Here is a 15,550-nt window from a genome sequence, read left to right on the forward strand (position 1 = left end):
TATCATGTATGATCCACCTGGACGCCATCTGCCTGCACACTGCCTGTCCCTACTGATCCACCTGGCCTGCGGAGGACCACTTCGTCTACGCGCTGCATTGCTGCCCTGCTCGGATTGGCGCCAGGCAGATCGTGCTGGACCCATTGTAGCCTCCGCCGCACGTCATCCTTGCTCAGCGTGAGGCAATGTGCGGCGACGTCTGCGACTCTTTGACGCCCGCTTGTGTAGAGGCTGGCCAGAAGAGCGACCGCAAAGGCTAGCAACGCATCGCTGAATGTCGTATCGATGATCAGGATGTCCCCATTAGTTGGCGCGCGGCCGGTGTCGACGACTTGACTGAGTCCGCTGCGGAGAGCGCTGAGACCAGCTTTGCCGGGTGGTATCTTGAAGTTCACGACTACTGAAGGCGGCTCCTCTTCCTCAAAGCTGCCATTGCAGTGAATCAGCAGCGCATACCGCCCACGCTCTTCTGCGTTGAAGGCATGCCGTTCGTCTCTGATCCCAAGGGTGATCTTCGTCCCTTTGATTTGAACGTCGCTGGCCCTCTGCTTACTACATCGCTCCGTTCGTCCACGCACGATCTCCGCAATCATTCCTGCTAGCTCCTCTCTGCGGCACCGCAGGAGCATCTCACGCTCCTGCCAGAAGAGGTCTGGTGTCAGACCGCGCGACCATGCCTCTTCATCGTCTCCGCTACCTTGCGTATAGTAGTAGGATCCATCGTCGCTGGGCGTGGGTGCCTCCACCCTGCGTGAGGCCGAGATGAGGATGACAGGGAGACCGGTAGAAGGCAGCTCCGCTCTGTCGCTGCGGCTATGGTCCTCTTCTCTGCGAGTTAGGAAGTACGGCACGAGCGGCCGGTCGAGTTTGAGAATGGGCAGGTCGGAAGCGAGCAGGCTTGCAATCCATCCCTCGAAGCGCTCCTCCATCTGAGCATGTTCGCTAGGCGGAACCTGATGAGCAGGCGTCAACAGCCCCGTGCTGCCACGGTTGAAGCTGCGGCACGGCCAGGGAAGCGGCGCCTCGTCTGCCAGCTTGGACGGCTGGCCGTGCCTCCTTGTCGACGCCTCATTCATGACTGCGCACCATATAGGAATCGTTTTGCTCAGCGCATCAGGCATTGACTTGCCTCTCCTTGTTGAGTCGACGATGACTGCTCCACCTTGAGCCTGAATCAAATGCAGCATCTCCAGGTTGGGCCTCTTGAGGCTGAAGGACCATTCGCCTGCGTGGCCATCAGTCGACTTGAAGTAGCAGAAAGGCCTCCTTGCCCCATCAGGAGGAGACGGGACGTACCACGCACCGCAGCGCAGATTGGCTACGACGGGCAGGCGTGGTCGAAGCACCTCGGTGACGACTTGTTGCACCCAGCGAGCATCCTCATCGATGCTATGCAGCCTGTTCCACGGATTGCGCTCTATGGGCCTCAGCACCTTGCGGTCATCGGTAGTCAATGGTACCGCATAGGGCATCAGCGCCGAGCGTATTGAATCGATCTTGCCTGTGTCTTGATGCTCTTGGTGTGGCCGGGACAAGAAGTGAAATTGAACGCGCTGAGGTCGAGGAGGACACGCATCCAACTCCACCTGCCCTTCCGCCTCGTCTCCGTCCGCAGACGATTCCACCTCATCATCACTTCTGCTGCCGTCTCGCCGCCTGCTCCTCGCCGCGATGATGGCAGAAGACCTTCCGCCCTTCCTTCGGCAGGCACTGATAGGCCGTATCGGCCCAACAAAACAGGAGGGCGCCAATGCCTCATCTTCCTCATCGTCTCACTCTCCCACCCGCCAACCACCGCACATCCTTGTTCCCCCTCTCAACTTTGCAAACGTCTCAGTCGGTATCTCCCGGTCGGGTCACCCGAATGAGCGCAATTACGAATTCTTGCGACGCCTTGAGCTCAAAACGGTCCTCTATGTAGCCAACGAGGACTATCGGCCGGGGATGAGTGCATTCTGTGAGCAGGAGGGGATTAAGGTGCTTCACTGTCCCATTTCGGTCAACAAGGAGCCTTTTGCGATCATGGAGGACGAGGAGGTTGCTAGGGCGCTGGAGTGCTTGTTAGATAAGAGGAATCATCCAATACTGTGAGCGCATTGCTCTGCTCAATAGAGAGAGCACACGCATTTGACACGCCTTCCCCATTCAACAGGGTTCATTGCAACAAGGGCAAGTACCGAGTGGGCTGCATCATTGGCATCCTGCGTAGATTACAGGGCTGTGCGTATGCCACAACCTATCTCGACGAGCCGCGAGAAGCGTTGCTTATTTCTTTGCCATCCTAACAGGGAGCTACACGTCCACCTTCGAGGAGTTCGCCAGATTCGCGGGAACAAAGGCCGTCGACGAAGAGGTGAGCGGCGGCTGATTGCTGACTCGATGAGATCCTCCTTGACGATCCCGCTCCGTGCTCGTCACCAGTACATCGAAGCCTTCGACCTCTCGCAAGTACGCATAGACTCAGCCCACAAGCCTGCGTGGCTGTGAGCTATCCCGCTGTCTATCTTGCCCTCTGCTGTACATTCCTCCTGCTTCACCCCACGCGCTCCCTCATGTCAGTTGTACAATAGTTTTCAATTCCACGTCACATCATGCCCTATCCTCCATTACGACGATGCTGCGAATGCCGGTCTCGCGGCCGTCACGATCCTCCCCCTGTTTGCCAACGTCTGCCTCCATGCCGCCTCGTTAGCCGGGTTGCCATCCTCTGTACGGATGACCGAGCCGATGGACAGGAAAAAGCTGTTTGCGCGGGCGAGCAGCAAGAAGAAGTCATCAGTCGACTGATAAGCTGGACTGCTCGGCAGCTAAGGTCCGTAGACTCACGCAAATGTCGCTCCACTGGTGGCCATGTACTGGCTCAAGGTGGCAAGTGTCCCTCTAGGTCCGGGTCCAGCCCTCATGATCTGTACCATGCCACCGATGAAGCCAATGGAAAGACCGACACCTGTGCCCATCATTGCGCCCATTGAGACTGGCAGCGCAGAGAGGAAGGCGAGTAAGGGTCAGGACTTGTCGAGTGAGGCGACTGGCGGCGAATGAGCTCGAAGGCTACTCACGCTTCTGCCAAACGGATGGGGCCTGCGGTACGACCTGCACCTGCCCTGATTGCCCACCAGGGTTGAAGTGCTGAGCTGGCATAGGTGGCATGGCTGGCTGGCTGGCTTTGCTTGGTTGGTGGGTCGAGGCTGGGTCGTGTGAGTAGGTGCTGGTCGACAAGTAGTGAGCCAGACTTTCCAACTGTCGGTCCGACCGGAGAGGGCGGAGACGACGAGGCAAAGCGGGGTGGAGCCGATGGAGGCGAGTCCAAAAAGTCAAGGGCATTCATCCATCTCAGACGGCTACCTAAGCTTCTGCGACATCAAATTGAGCATCATCGTCCCACTGTGAGCCGGTTGAGGACTAACACAGGCCAAGTCGCTTTTGAGGTGTGCTCACCACCCTGCGTTACTCGCTCTTCCCTTCGCACGTCCAGCTTTTGACGACCAGTATGCCTCCACTGGCCGATATCGCCCAAAGAGCCACCGTCACTGGCCTCGCTGGCCTTGGGGTGAGTAAACAGCCAGGCGACGAAGAAAAAGAATGCCCGCTCATCCGCCTGATTATCCATTCGCAACTAGATCTGGGGCCTCTGGCTTACAGGCGCCGTATGGAAGAGCAGGAGGGGCGAAGGAGCGGTAAGTGGAGCTCATGGTTGACGCCCAGCGCGGCGCCTGCGCAGCGTCGAGCTGATCTCAAGGATGTCCCCACTATCCTCACAGTTCCCAAATGAGCCGCCTTCGTCGCTGCCACCTCAAGGCAGCCAAGGCGGGGCAGACCATCCAATGCACCATGACGGGAAGAAACACGTCGTCTGAGGAGATGGTGAACATCGATGACCAGCGAAGGGAAGAGTAGGCAAGTTCGAGGTAGCAGGAGACGACTCAATTGCAATATATCAGTCACCGCTTCGAACATCGTCAGACATCATTGCGAGGCTTCATCGCTCTACGCCAGGACGAGCGCGTTGATGGTCGTGCGTCTCGGCGGGGATTTGTCAGAAGGCCGGCGGAAAGCCGCCTCGAGTCCAAAGAGCCTTCCGCATCTTGTTCCTCATCTCGAATTGCTTTCCACTCCACCCACTTGCTACCTCACGCCCATCTCATCATGACCCTTCTCGCTCGTTCGTCACCACGAGCGGCTCTCGCGGCATCATCGTCATCACTCACACGCTCAGCGCTGTCAGCGGCGACAAGAAGAAGTTTGTCATCCAAGGCAGCACCCACTCTCGCACCCGCAGCCACGACCTCGTCGTCGTCGTCGTCGTCATCACGCTCAGCCACCGCTTCTTCACCATTAAACGCCCCGACACGCTCTCTTGCCACCCATGCCACCTCTTCTCCGTCTTCTTCAAAGGGTCCCACGGGCGTCCTCCTGATGAACATGGGCGGCCCAGCCACGCTACCAGAAGTAGGCGACTTCCTCTCGCGCCTCTTCCACGACCGCGATCTCATCCAACTTCCCTGGCAAAAGCGTCTCGCACCTCTCATTGCCGCTCGTCGCACGCCCAAGATTGTAGAGCAATACCGCAAGATCGGAGGCGGGTCTCCCATCCTGCGATGGTCCCGGCTGCAGGGAGAGGAGATGTGCAAGCTCCTCGACGAGATCCACCCAGAGACAGCTCCTCACAAGCCGTATGTCGCCTTTCGATATGCTCGCCCGCTGACTGAGGAAGCGCTCGACGAGATGGCAAGGGATGGTGTGCAGCGAGCCGTCGCCTTTACTCAATACCCCCAGTACTCGTGCAGCACGACGGGAAGCAACCTCAACGAGCTCTACCGCGAGATCATGCGAAGACAGGAGCGTGGTGCACCAGAGGGCAACATCGAGTGGAGTGTCATTGATCGTTGGCCGACGCATGAGGGCTTGGTTGAGGCGTTCACTCAGCGAGTCAAGGATGTCCTCAACACGTATGACCCATCTATCCGACCTACTGTCCCCATCATGTTCTCGGCTCACTCTCTCCCTATGCAGATCGTCTCTGGCCGAGGCGACCCGTATCCGGCTGAAGTCGCGGCTACGGTGAACGCGGTCATGGGCAGACTGGGTTGGTCAAACCCGTACAGGGTCACATGGCAGAGTCAGGTTGGACCCTCGGCGTGGCTGGGTCCGCAGACGAGCGATACGGTCAAGGGTTGGGCGAAGCAAGGGTACAAGGACGCCGTCGTCGTGCCCATCGCCTTCACGCAAGACCACATTGAGACATTGTATGAGTTGGATCTGGAGCTGGCAGAGGAGGCAGAGGAGCACGGCATGAAGCTTAAGAGGGCCGAGTCTCTCAACGACCACCCACTCTTCATCAAAGCTCTGGCTGACATTGCCGCCGCCCACCTGGACTCGGTATACGGTGGTGGTGTTCACGACAAGACGGTGAGTAAGGAGCACTCGCGGTACTCCATGTAGCATCTTCTGACCTCCTTGCTCCTTTCCCGCCCTCCCTCCCTTCTTTTGCTCGCACTCACTCCTCCCACAGGGCGAAGTCGCACAGACAGCCACGACGGGCCAAGTCTTTGCCTGGAACCAAGGTCGTACCTCTCGCCAGATGCAAATCCGCTGCCCGGGCTGCTCCAACGCTGTATGTGGCTCGCAGAAGGCTTTCTTCGGTCAGGGTCAGGTCGGAGTCGGCGAGGACCTGATGAGGGGTATCGGTGGGCAGGAGTGAGGAGCGATGCGAATGTGCAAGTCTCTCTAATTCAATTCATCCGGTCACGAGCGGCAAGGGAAGATACTTTTTAGCGCGGTCAGATTGATGATCAGGAAGCTCGATGGTCTGTGCTCAGCACTTCGTTGCCACGTTGAATGCCTCCCATCGCTATCCCATCACGCCCTGCTGCTTGCTGGCTTCCCTTGGTCAGGGACCCTCCACAGGGGCTGAAATTGGACTCGTCGAGTCCAACCTCGGACGGTCTCCTGCAACCGACGTCAACGCGCGATTGAGATGCAGCTCGCAGCGAGCCCGAGGGAGGGGCCCACAAAGTTCAATCAACCGAGGACGCTGGATCTCCGAGGAATTCATGAATCGAAGTCATCATGCTGCGTTGTCACGCTGCCCTCATTTCCTCCCTCCCTACCACATACACACTTCACCTAGCATACACGCCGTCGCAATAGCTCTGCCGCCTGCTTGACGGAGCCGATGGCACCTCCTCACCCTCCGACCCAGTATACCTCTCATCCTCAGCCCCCGATCTCTAACACCAACAGCAACAGCAAAAGCAACACCAACATGGACCTCCGCCGTGGCGCGAGTATCAACTCGTGGGATCAGGGTACGCTGCACGGCAACAACATTCCCCTTGACACGCCACCAGTCGAGACTGCCCCACGTCGAGATTGGGACAAGACGCACGCTACCTCTGCAGCAGCGGCCTACAACGACCCTTACACGAAGGAGCCCTACTCCCACGAGGCGGACCATCTCTACACCTCAGGGCCATTCGGTCCACGTCACTCGCCCCATCAGGGATCTGGAAGCTACGAATCGCAACAGCAACCACCGCAGGCAAGAGGGCGACCGATGGCGCCCTACGGCGGGCCAGGCGCCTTTCGTCCCGAGTCTCGATCCGGCTCCCCCTCGCCAGCTGGAGCTGAGCGTCGAGGCCGAAGTCGCAGTCGCGATGCCTACCCACCAGCTCCCTCGCGCAACCAGCATCATCGTCAAGCTACAGCAGCCCAACCGCCACGCTCTCGCCGCAACTCCCACGACTGGGGCAAGCTCATGAAAGAGGCTGGCTACATTTACGATCCAAGCAAGGACGGAGGCTCTGGTCAGGCGTCGGGTGTGGGCTCAGAACGACAAGTCAAGGGTCCTCTCTCCTGGCTACGCTCAGTGATGCATGGCTCTCGTATTCTATCATGGTTCATCTTCATCGTTCCCGTACTCGCCGTGCTTTGGGTCCCGGGTATCATTGCCTTGGTCTCGTACAACGCAAGGCCCGCGAACAACTTTGCCAACCCAAAGGTCTTCGACACAGGCATCTTCTGGTGGAGTGTGTTCCTCAGTGGAGCATGGATGTCTTGGTGGATCTGTCGTGCCTTCTCCGGACTGGGGCCGCGCCTGCTTCAAAAGATGCTAGGCTCCGTAGCCGTAGCCACCGAATTAGGAGTTCGCAAGCTCCTCGACTATTTCATTGCTTGCGAAGTCTACGTTGCGCTCTTCCTTTCGACGGTCGCTGTTTGGGTACTCTGGCTCACCATCATCTGGGACCACTACCAGTCGCCCACCAAGTACACGGTCGGGTCTACGGAGGTCAATCCACTGGCATCCAACGGCACTACGACGGCGACGGGTAGTACGAACACTTCGGCGTCCAATTCCAACGGCACCGCATCGACGTCGGAACTCTTCGTGACAATCTCGCGCTTTTGGTTCGGTCTCGTCCTCTGCACAGCACTGCTTTTGGTTGAGAAGATGGCCATTCAAAGCGTCGCATATTCTTTCCACCAAGCGACGTATTCCGATCGCCTCGCCGCCTCGAAGTTCCAAGTGGCTGTACTGTCCACTCTCTTTCAGAACTCGTCAGCATCGCTTTCACGAAGGGACACGGTGCTCGAGGCAGAAGGCGGCAAGAAGTCCAAGACGCCCCGCCTGTCCCTCATTCCCTTCGCGTCGGCCTCTCGATTGAAGGGCACCGCAGGCGTGGGGAGGCGGTTCAGAAATGCTACACAGAACACTGGCACTGTATTGGGCAATGTGGCCATGGAGCTCAAGGAGCAGAAGTCAGTCCTCTCCCTTAACAATCCGCGCTACATCGTCCTTTCCGCCCTCGAGTCGGCAAAAGAGACGCGTAAGCTGGCACGCCGTATCTTCTACTCCTTCTCTGAGCGCGATCAGGAAGATCCGAAGGGCGCCCTCGTCATCACACTCAACGCTCTCCGTCACATCTTCCCAGACGGCAGCACAGCGCAGGCAGCGTTCAGCATTTTTGACAAGGATTCGAATGGCAGCTTGACGCGTGAGGAGCTCGAGGCCAGCTGTCTCGAGATCATGAGAGACAGAATGGGCCTGGTCAATTCGATGCACGACGTAGACTCTGCGGTCAGCAGTCTGGATAACTTGTTCATGAGCGTCTACATCCTCATAGCAGCGGTAATCATCGCGGCCATGCTGAGCACCAAGTTCTCGACGCTCGTCACCTCCCTTGGCTCCGTGGTACTCGGTCTCTCCTGGCTCTTCTCCGCCTCCGCAGCAGAGTCCTTCTCTGCCGTCATCTTTTTAATTGGCAAGCATCCATACGACACTGGAGATCGAGTAGATATCCCCGGCATGGGCGAGGCGGGCGCTGATGGTCACTTCGAGGTCGTGGAGCTCGGCTTGCTATCTACGGTCTTTCGCTCCTCGGAGGGCAAGTTCGTGCAGGTGTCCAACGCTCAACTCTCCCAAAAGCCTATCACGAACCATCGTCGCTCTGGCCCGATCGAGGAGCCGTTCAAGCTCGACCTGGCGTACAGCACCACCTTCACCCAACTCGAGGCCTTGCGCACGCGGATGGTTCACTGGCTAGAGACGGAAGGGCGGGACTTCCGTCCTGGGCTCAACATCTCTATCAGCTCACTGGGAGATCAGAGCAAGCTACAAGTCTCGACCGGAATCAGGTACAAGAGTAATTGGCAAGATGCCGGGCTGAAGGCTAGGAGGAGGAACAGGTGGGTCTGCGCCCTTCGAGGGTTCATGGCTGAGCTTGACATCTTTGGACCTAGTGGAGACCCGAATGCCGCGCCTGAAGTGCAGAGGTGGGCTGCCGTTGAGCCGCCGCCTGCGCCGGAGAAGCCTAGCAATAAGTCGTCGGGGACCTACGGGGATGGGGTTGAGGGGAGCGGCCCACCAGAGTACAAGCTCATGGACAGCAAGCAGACGGATCAGCCTATCGGTGGTGAGGTGAGCGGGATGGTCACGCCTGGTGGATTCGGGGCTATGACTGGCGGGGCGAACACGCCGGCGAGGACAGAGAGCCCCACGGGTATGCACGACGCTGCTGCGTTCCGTCGTCGAGGCGGGCCTTCGCCTATCTTGCCTTCGCATTACCAGCAGCAGCAACAGCAGCAGGGTGGATACGGTATGGGCGGCAAGTGAGTGCCCTGGGTCGTTGTGAATGTTCATTCAGCATCATCAGCATACTCTGCTTCTTTCAACTCGAATGGACAGCAATCCAATTCGTCTATGTCGTCCACACTTCTTCATCGCTCCTCGCCCTCCCCTCAGAAGATAGGGTAGCCCTTCTCCAATTCCCTGTGACTCCACTCCCTCGCCCCATCCCCATTGAAAGCCCCTGCCGCCTGTACCCCGCCTTCTTTGCCCGCCTTTGCCAGGTACTTGTACGTCACCAGCCCCTCCAAGCCCACGGGGCCTCTCGCGTGTATGCGACCAGTGGAGATGCCCACCTCCGTGCCGAAGCCATACCTGAAACCATCGGCGAAGCGCGTCGAGCAGTTGACGAAGACGTTTGCGCTGCTGAGGGAGCGAGTGAAGCGGTCCGAGGCTGAGGAGGAGGTAGTGAAGATGGCGTCGGTATGGTTTGAGCCTGGCGAGGAGAGGCGCAAGACATGTCAGCGTGGCCCTTTCCTCATGACATGGATGGTACTCACCATGCGCGTTGATGTGGTCAATGGCCTCATCGATGCCAGGGACTACCTTGACTGCGAGGTCCAGGTCAAGGAACTCGGTGTCATAGTCCTCCTCCTTGACGTCCACGATGCTCGACGCCAGCTCGCGGTCCAGCCCTGCCGCCTCGAGTGCCGCCTTGCTCTTCTGATCGCAATGCAACGTCACCTTCTTCCTCAGCAGCGCCTCGGCCAATTTTGGCCAAAGCTGAGCATCCTTGCCCTTTCCCTCAACCAGCTTCTCGTTGAGCAAGAGCGTCTCCACTGCATTGCATGCGGCAGTATAGTCGATTTTCGCGTCGACGATGCTTCCCACGGCTGCGGTAGTGTCTGCGTCTTCGTGCACGTAGATGAGACACAGCCCATCGGCGTGGCCCATCACGGGCATTCGGGCTTCGCGCTGAATGCTTCGCACCAGCTCGTTACTGCCTCGTGGGATCACGAGGTCGATGTAGCTGAGCGGTGACAGAATATAGGACGACAATTAGCCTCCGGTCAATACTCAAGCTGGCCCTATGTGGCCCGCACTCACCGATCCTGATGCAGCAGATCCGCGACATCCTCCCTAGTCTCCACTGTCTGGATAACGTCGGCAGGGAGCTCGGTCTGCGCAAGCGCCTGCGCAACGACCCTACTCATGACCGCTGCAGTCATTTTGCTCTCTTTACCTCCCTTCAAGATCGCCGCGTTGCCAGACTTGATTGCCAAGCTAGCAATATTGATGATGACCTCTGGCCTAGCCTCAAAGATGCAAAGCAACACGCCGATGGGGCAGGTGACGCGGTACAGGTCCAGCGCGCCCCTGCTAGCATCAGAGTCGGCCAGGCGCTTGGCATAGGTGCAGACATCGAGTGGTGTGGGGAGAGCGGCTACTTCGCTGACACCTTGAAGCATGGAAGCCCACTTGCCTGGCTTGGAGAAGAGGTCGAGACGGGAGACGAGGGAGGTGGATAGCTTGCCTTGTTGGACGAGGACGTTTGCGGCCTTGAGGGTGGGGTGAAGCAGAGCTGATCAGCACTCGATTTGGGCAGCATATAGTCAGTGATCCTGGCTCTCACCTCCATGTCCTTCTCGTTTGCCTGCTTGATCTCATCCTTTGCCTCCTCAAGGGCCGCCCGGATCTTCTCGAGTGCCCTAGCTCGTGCAGCATCGGCCTCTTTTCCCCCAGGAAGTCGCTTCTGTGCCTCTTGGAAGGCCGTCTTTGCTCTGCGAGCGATGTTCTCCGCCGATGAGGACGTTGATGTTGAGGCCATTGCGAGATATGTGTGACAGGAAGAAGTGAATGACTCGGACGCGAGGCCGTGGGGTTCACTTTTGAGCCGCCGTGCTTCTGGCCTGAGCGTCAGGGCGGGCCTCGGCGGCTTTCTCACGAGTGCGGCCCTGTCTGGCGACCCCGCACACGCTCACGCTTCTCCGCTTCTCAATCTTGACTCCTTCAACCTTGCTTTCATTTGTCCATCGCGCAAGCATGGAAGAAGAACGAACAACCACAACAACATCAGCACCAGCAAGCGACAATGCTTCGACATCTTCACCTACAGAGCACAAGCACCCGCTCCCCTCAATCCTCAAGTCCTCTGCCCTCTTCCCTCCCTCGTCCTCACGCCCCGGTACGCCAGATACGAGCAGCATACACTTCAGCTCGGGCAATCATCCCGAGCATGTGCCCGTTGCCAACAGCAGCTCAGATGGTGTAGATGGACAGGGTCACCATAGCGACCCATTCCGCTCCATTCACCCTGCGTCGAGACCTTCCTCGCTGCGAAGGGTCAGCGATGATTCGTTGAGCATTCTAGGGAGCCAGGGGGCAACGCCTTCACCTGCTCCTTCACCAGCGGCACTAGATGACTCTGCTCATCCTCATGGTATCCTCAAGCATAAAAGCCAGCCCAACTACGGTGGTAATCCCGGCACAGGGCCAGCATTGTCCAAGAGTCGCACCTCAAGCTCCGGAGGCTTGAGCGCAGATATCAAGCCAGGCTATGAACGCAGAGTGGTGAGTACTCGGCACACGACATCGACCCTCGGTCTCGCGATGCTCACTCGAATCTTCACGCAGGGTTTCGACTCAATGATAGACGCAGACGAGACGGCTTCAGGCACATTTGGCTTCACCCTTCAAGTCAAATCTCACGGATACCAGCGAACCCGCAACACACGCACATTCATGTGTGCTGTGGACCGCAACTCGTACAGCGAACGCGCCCTCGAGTGGCTCATGGAGTCCCTCCTAGAGGACAACGACGAGATTGTCACCGTCACTGTACTTGAAGGGGATCCGGATGAGATCGATCAGGAGCAAGCGCGCGATGCAGCGAGGGAACTCATGTCGGCCATTTTGACGCTCAATGAGGAGGTTAGGGATAGGAAGATCAGTATTGTTGTCGAATTTCTGGCGGGAAGGGTCACAAGCACCATTGTGCGATTGATACACATGTACAGGCCGGACAGCTTGACCATCGGGACGAGGGGGAGGACGCATAATGCGCTGCAGAAGCTGATGGGCGGGGCCATGATCGGAGGGTCGAGCAGAGATATTCTCCTTAGGTCGCCGGTGCCTGGTGAGTTGCTGAGGATTCAACAGGTTTGATACGCAGGGCTTCGAGCTGACCAGCGTATCGTACTTATCCCGCCAGTTGTGGTCGTCCGCCCAGAAGCAAAGGTAGCCAAGCACCTACGGGAGCGTCAGGCCGACCCCAAGCGACGGAGCTACCATGCACTCGTATCCAAGGCAGAGGACAGCGAGCTCCCTCTGACGAAGCCCAAGGCACGCGTTGCTCACTCCTCGTCGAGCTCGCTCAGTCATCTGCTGCATCATGGCAACGATGGCACTTCCTCGCCCTCGAGCAATAGTAGCGCGACCAGGGCGAAGGATGATAGCGGTGGTGTGGTCAGCAGCTTGTTCTCGAATCATTCAAGAAATCAGTCGACGGAGACCAAACCGACGACGACGACGACGTGATGTAGAGCGATGACGGTCCTCGCCTCTGCTGTGTCTTTACTTTACCCCTTTCATCATTCGTTCTTCCGGGTGCCTGCATTTCCCTGTACAATACCATTCACTCTTCACTGCGATGCCCTCACACTGCGGTTCCTAGTTATGAAGGTATGATTGACGCCGTGCCAGCCATCTTGCGCCTGGGCCAGGCAAACTGCTTTATCCCCTCGAGCGAGAGGAGCGGCTCGCTCCAGCACCGCCACTGGCTCCCATGGCACTCCTCCTCCTAGTGGTAGCGTTTGGCTTGCTGCCCTTCTCCGATCCCTTCGAGGCAGGCTTGTCTTCCTCCTGCTCATCGTGATCCCCCTCTTCATCATCCTTCTCCTCCTCCTCACCCGCGCGACCCCCCGAGCCACCAAGCCCATCCCTCAAATCTACATCCTCATCCCACTCCCTCAACATCTGCTCGACATCTTTCCGCATACTAGTCGCCATCTTAGCAACATCGCTCCCCTTGGGATTGTACATGCTCGCATTTGCGAACAACTTTTCCAGTCTCGCTCTCAGACCCACCACAGTCCTGACCTCACCATCGCGGATGGCCATCTTGATCGCACGGAGGGATGTGGGCTGGCGGATAAGGGAACGATAGTCGGGAGCCTCACGGTCCGTGGGCTCCTTTTCAAAGAGTGACGCGTGTGGGTGCGAGGAGACTTGCGTAAAGATGGAGTTCAGAAGACGTCTCTTTGCCGGATCTACTGGTTTAGAGCCGGGTATAGCGGTCGTGGAGCCACGACGACCTCCTTTGACCGGCGGCTGAGCGACCGTGCTCGCTCGACGGGAGGAGGAGGGACGGGCAGGAGTCTCCTCTTCTTCTTCTTCTTCCTGCTCTTGAGCGGGAACGTCGCCGTCTTCATCCAGGGTGGATGCCTCGCGTGAGTAGGCTGAGCTGGCTCGTGTCCCTCCTCGAGTGCTGCGACGGGGCGCCGCCTTTGGTCGGGAAGATGAGGAGGCGGACAGGGCTGGTGATGTGGGAGCTGCGTCCTTGTCCTTGATAGCCTCATCCTCTGCACCTACCTCCTCCTCCTCTTTTGCTGCTCCCCTGCGGCCGCCGCGACGCGGTACAGGGGTCGATTTCGAGCCACTACCGGAGGCAGCAGGAGAAGAAGCTGCGGCAGCGGCAGCCCTCTTACTGGCTGCAGGCGTGGCGGCTGTAGGCGTTGGCGGTTGCTCGTCGCCTTCGCCGCGCGACGCTGAAGTGATAGTCGATGAGCGGGTCCTCTTCGTCGTGGCCGGTCGCTCTGCTTCCGCTGGCTCACCAGTCTGCGGCGTGGTTTCCCTGCCCTCTTTCGCCGGAGACTCCTCCCTCTTGCGCTTGCTCCTTCGCCCAGTGGCGGGGCTGGAACGCGGGCTGGCTCGTGGAGAGGCTTTGGCTTCTTTGCTGGCTGGTGCTGGAGTTGAGGCGCGCGATGCGGCAGGCTGAGATTCCTTGTCAACACTCGCTTTGCCGGCTTCGACTGCCTCGTCATCCTCAGCTGCAGCTTTGTCCCCACTGTCTGCTTGCTCGGCATTATCGTCCTTCTCGGCGGCCTCGGAGTTGCGCTGCTCCTCGACCTGTCCCTTCCTTTGGCCCTTGCCCAGCACCTCCTCGACGCCATCGACGTCCATGCTGTCGTCGGCGTTGGCTTCGGCGTGAGCGGCCGCGCTTCGACCTCTTGTTGGCCTGGAAGAGCTCGCCGCTGCTGGTCCTCGCGTCGTACGCGTTGCCGTCGGTGAAATGGGTGGCGCTTCGGCGGCCTTGGACGTCGATGCCTCTTCGTTGGTTTCGCCGCTCGCCGCAGCAGCATCTTCCTTCTCTTCGAGCGACTCGTCTTTGGCCTTCTCTTTTGTCTCTTCACCATTTCCCGTAGGTGCAGAGGCGACTGTTTCCTTGGGACCCTCCTTCGTCTTGCTCGGCGCCCTCAACGTCGCCTTACCGCTATCGATCTCCTTCTGCAGCTCTGCATCCATCTTGCCACTCTTATAGTCGTCGATATTCTTGATGACCTGCAAGAACTGTTCCTCCTTCTTCTTGAGACCTTCCTTGAGCTCTTCCATTCTCTCTGCGTAGAGTATCTGAGCAAGAGCGAGCTGACTCTTGCGGTCGGTACGAGGGACGGCACCCTTTGCCTCCTTAGGGCGCTGCTTCATGGCCGCCGAAGCTGAGGCTGAGGAACTGGCTGCATTCGAACCGTCTGCTCCATCGTTCTGTCCATCCTCGTCGTCGACGACCAGCTTGTACTGCCTCATCAATTGGACCCATGACCTCTCGCACTCGCGACTGCCAAAGAGGCGTCCGAGCGTGAAGCCTGCATCCGCGGCCGCCTTGACTCGTGCTGGCGTCTTGATGAGCGGGTGGTTGGTCATCATCTGAGAAACATTCGGCCAGTTCGGTGGCGTCTCAGCAAGGTGGTTGACGATCTGAGCGAGGAGGAGGCGATCCGTTGTTGTGAGCTTGCTAACCGATGTAGGTTGCGTGAGGAGAGACGACGAGGATGATGCTGAGCTGGATGCCTCGGTGAAGGGCGGTGGTAGCTTCTCAAATGGGACAAGATTCGACGAAGACGCCGAAAGTGAGCTACCGGCCGTCGCCATGGCTGTTGACGCCGTCGAAGTAGCCGCCATTGCGGTACTGATGAGGGTCGATGGTCAGCGTGGTGGGAAAGTTGAGGCGCAGTCGCGTCGCCTCGACTCTCAGTCCGACGGCGTCAAGAAGCACAGCACAGCGTCCCGGTCCGATGAGACTCTCGTGGCCGCTCTCCTTCAACTGGCACCACGGCTGCCCCCGCAAGCTACCAATGTTCATCGCTGTGGCGCTTGATCAACACGTCGTGCGTGTCATCCTTCTTCGCAGCCTGTCAGTGCTCGTCTGGAGCCTTCGTTGAATGCGTCTTCGACTGCTCGCTGCCTTGCTGTGCTGCCCGTCGCGTGAGC

The 15,550-nt window shown here is 58.6% G+C and overlaps 9 protein-coding genes across 9 annotated transcripts; 5 read left to right on the forward strand and 4 right to left on the reverse strand.

Moving 5' to 3' along the window:
• Nucleotides 1–2: 2 nt before the first annotated feature.
• Nucleotides 3–1,666, reverse strand: BDZ90DRAFT_276983 (initiator tRNA phosphoribosyl transferase; the record flags this gene model as incomplete). Its single annotated transcript, XM_025508971.1, has 1 exon — nt 3–1,666. Exon 1 carries the CDS (start codon nt 1,470–1,472, stop codon nt 3–5), a length of 1,470 nt encoding a protein of 489 aa, XP_025365135.1. The 5' UTR covers nt 1,473–1,666.
• On the forward strand, nt 1,597–2,469 carry BDZ90DRAFT_229536 (hypothetical protein). Its single transcript, XM_025505108.1, has 2 exons — nt 1,597–2,353; nt 2,422–2,469. The coding sequence occupies exon 1, from the start codon at nt 1,675–1,677 to the stop codon at nt 2,089–2,091; it is 417 nt and encodes a 138-aa protein (XP_025365136.1). The 5' UTR covers nt 1,597–1,674; the 3' UTR covers nt 2,092–2,353; nt 2,422–2,469.
• A 137-nt stretch (nt 2,470–2,606) lies between these two features.
• BDZ90DRAFT_257604 (hypothetical protein) lies at nt 2,607–3,150 on the reverse strand (the record flags this gene model as incomplete). The annotated part of the gene is made up of 3 exons (XM_025507970.1): nt 2,607–2,742; nt 2,827–2,974; nt 3,060–3,150. 3 exons carry the CDS (start codon nt 3,148–3,150, stop codon nt 2,607–2,609), a joined length of 375 nt encoding a protein of 124 aa, XP_025365137.1.
• A 340-nt stretch (nt 3,151–3,490) lies between these two features.
• On the forward strand, nt 3,491–3,857 carry BDZ90DRAFT_257605 (hypothetical protein; the record flags this gene model as incomplete). Its single annotated transcript, XM_025507971.1, has 3 exons — nt 3,491–3,550; nt 3,621–3,677; nt 3,762–3,857. 3 exons carry the CDS (start codon nt 3,491–3,493, stop codon nt 3,855–3,857), a joined length of 213 nt encoding a protein of 70 aa, XP_025365138.1.
• Nucleotides 3,858–4,094: 237 nt separating this feature from the next.
• BDZ90DRAFT_229540 (ferrochelatase-domain-containing protein) lies at nt 4,095–5,755 on the forward strand. The gene is made up of 2 exons (XM_025505109.1): nt 4,095–5,409; nt 5,513–5,755. Exons 1-2 carry the CDS (start codon nt 4,147–4,149, stop codon nt 5,699–5,701), a joined length of 1,452 nt encoding a protein of 483 aa, XP_025365139.1. The 5' UTR covers nt 4,095–4,146; the 3' UTR covers nt 5,702–5,755.
• Nucleotides 5,756–6,052: 297 nt separating this feature from the next.
• On the forward strand, nt 6,053–9,478 carry BDZ90DRAFT_229542 (hypothetical protein). Its single transcript, XM_025505110.1, has one exon. It carries the CDS (start codon nt 6,176–6,178, stop codon nt 9,110–9,112), a length of 2,937 nt encoding a protein of 978 aa, XP_025365140.1. The 5' UTR covers nt 6,053–6,175; the 3' UTR covers nt 9,113–9,478.
• On the reverse strand, nt 8,891–10,946 carry BDZ90DRAFT_16653 (putative PRO2-gamma-glutamyl phosphate reductase). Its single transcript, XM_025503647.1, has 4 exons — nt 10,698–10,946; nt 10,172–10,623; nt 9,625–10,094; nt 8,891–9,560 (listed from the first exon to the last, which is right to left on the reverse strand). Exons 1-4 carry the CDS (start codon nt 10,890–10,892, stop codon nt 9,238–9,240), a joined length of 1,440 nt encoding a protein of 479 aa, XP_025365141.1. The 5' UTR covers nt 10,893–10,946; the 3' UTR covers nt 8,891–9,237.
• Nucleotides 10,947–11,053: 107 nt separating this feature from the next.
• BDZ90DRAFT_229544 (adenine nucleotide alpha hydrolases-like protein) lies at nt 11,054–12,725 on the forward strand. Its single transcript, XM_025505111.1, has 3 exons — nt 11,054–11,635; nt 11,699–12,200; nt 12,276–12,725. The coding sequence occupies exons 1-3, from the start codon at nt 11,108–11,110 to the stop codon at nt 12,599–12,601; spliced, it is 1,356 nt and encodes a 451-aa protein (XP_025365142.1). The 5' UTR covers nt 11,054–11,107; the 3' UTR covers nt 12,602–12,725.
• BDZ90DRAFT_229545 (hypothetical protein) lies at nt 12,648–15,447 on the reverse strand. Its single transcript, XM_025505112.1, has one exon. The coding sequence runs from the start codon at nt 15,239–15,241 to the stop codon at nt 12,797–12,799; it is 2,445 nt and encodes an 814-aa protein (XP_025365143.1). The 5' UTR covers nt 15,242–15,447; the 3' UTR covers nt 12,648–12,796.
• Nucleotides 15,448–15,550: the final 103 nt, after the last annotated feature.

This window comes from Jaminaea rosea, assembly GCF_003144245.1.
Source record: "Jaminaea rosea strain MCA 5214 unplaced genomic scaffold BDZ90scaffold_1, whole genome shotgun sequence".
Lineage (NCBI taxonomy): Eukaryota > Fungi > Basidiomycota > Exobasidiomycetes > Microstromatales > Jaminaea > Jaminaea rosea.

Excerpts from the sequence above, each read along its gene's own strand:
- BDZ90DRAFT_229536 (XM_025505108.1), top strand. The coding sequence starts at position 1,675 with ATGGCAGAAGACCTTCCGCCCTTCCTTCGGCAGGCACTGATAGGCCGT.
- BDZ90DRAFT_229540 (XM_025505109.1), top strand. The coding sequence starts at position 4,147 with ATGACCCTTCTCGCTCGTTCGTCACCACGAGCGGCTCTCGCGGCATCA. Across the intron at positions 5,410-5,512 it reads GTGGTGTTCACGACAAGACG|GGCGAAGTCGCACAGACAGC; the intron begins GTGAGTAAGGAG and ends CTCCTCCCACAG.
- BDZ90DRAFT_229542 (XM_025505110.1), top strand. The coding sequence starts at position 6,176 with ATGGCACCTCCTCACCCTCCGACCCAGTATACCTCTCATCCTCAGCCC.
- BDZ90DRAFT_16653 (XM_025503647.1), bottom strand. The coding sequence starts at position 10,892 with ATGGCCTCAACATCAACGTCCTCATCGGCGGAGAACATCGCTCGCAGA. Across the intron at positions 10,624-10,697 it reads CAAACGAGAAGGACATGGAG|GCCGCAAACGTCCTCGTCCA; the intron begins GTGAGAGCCAGG and ends CCCACCCTCAAG. Across the intron at positions 9,561-9,624 it reads TGACCACATCAACGCGCATG|GCTCAAACCATACCGACGCC; the intron begins GTGAGTACCATC and ends TCTCCTCGCCAG.
- BDZ90DRAFT_229544 (XM_025505111.1), top strand. The coding sequence starts at position 11,108 with ATGGAAGAAGAACGAACAACCACAACAACATCAGCACCAGCAAGCGAC. Across the intron at positions 11,636-11,698 it reads CAGGCTATGAACGCAGAGTG|GGTTTCGACTCAATGATAGA; the intron begins GTGAGTACTCGG and ends ATCTTCACGCAG. Across the intron at positions 12,201-12,275 it reads CCTTAGGTCGCCGGTGCCTG|TTGTGGTCGTCCGCCCAGAA; the intron begins GTGAGTTGCTGA and ends TTATCCCGCCAG.
- BDZ90DRAFT_229545 (XM_025505112.1), bottom strand. The coding sequence starts at position 15,241 with ATGGCGGCTACTTCGACGGCGTCAACAGCCATGGCGACGGCCGGTAGC.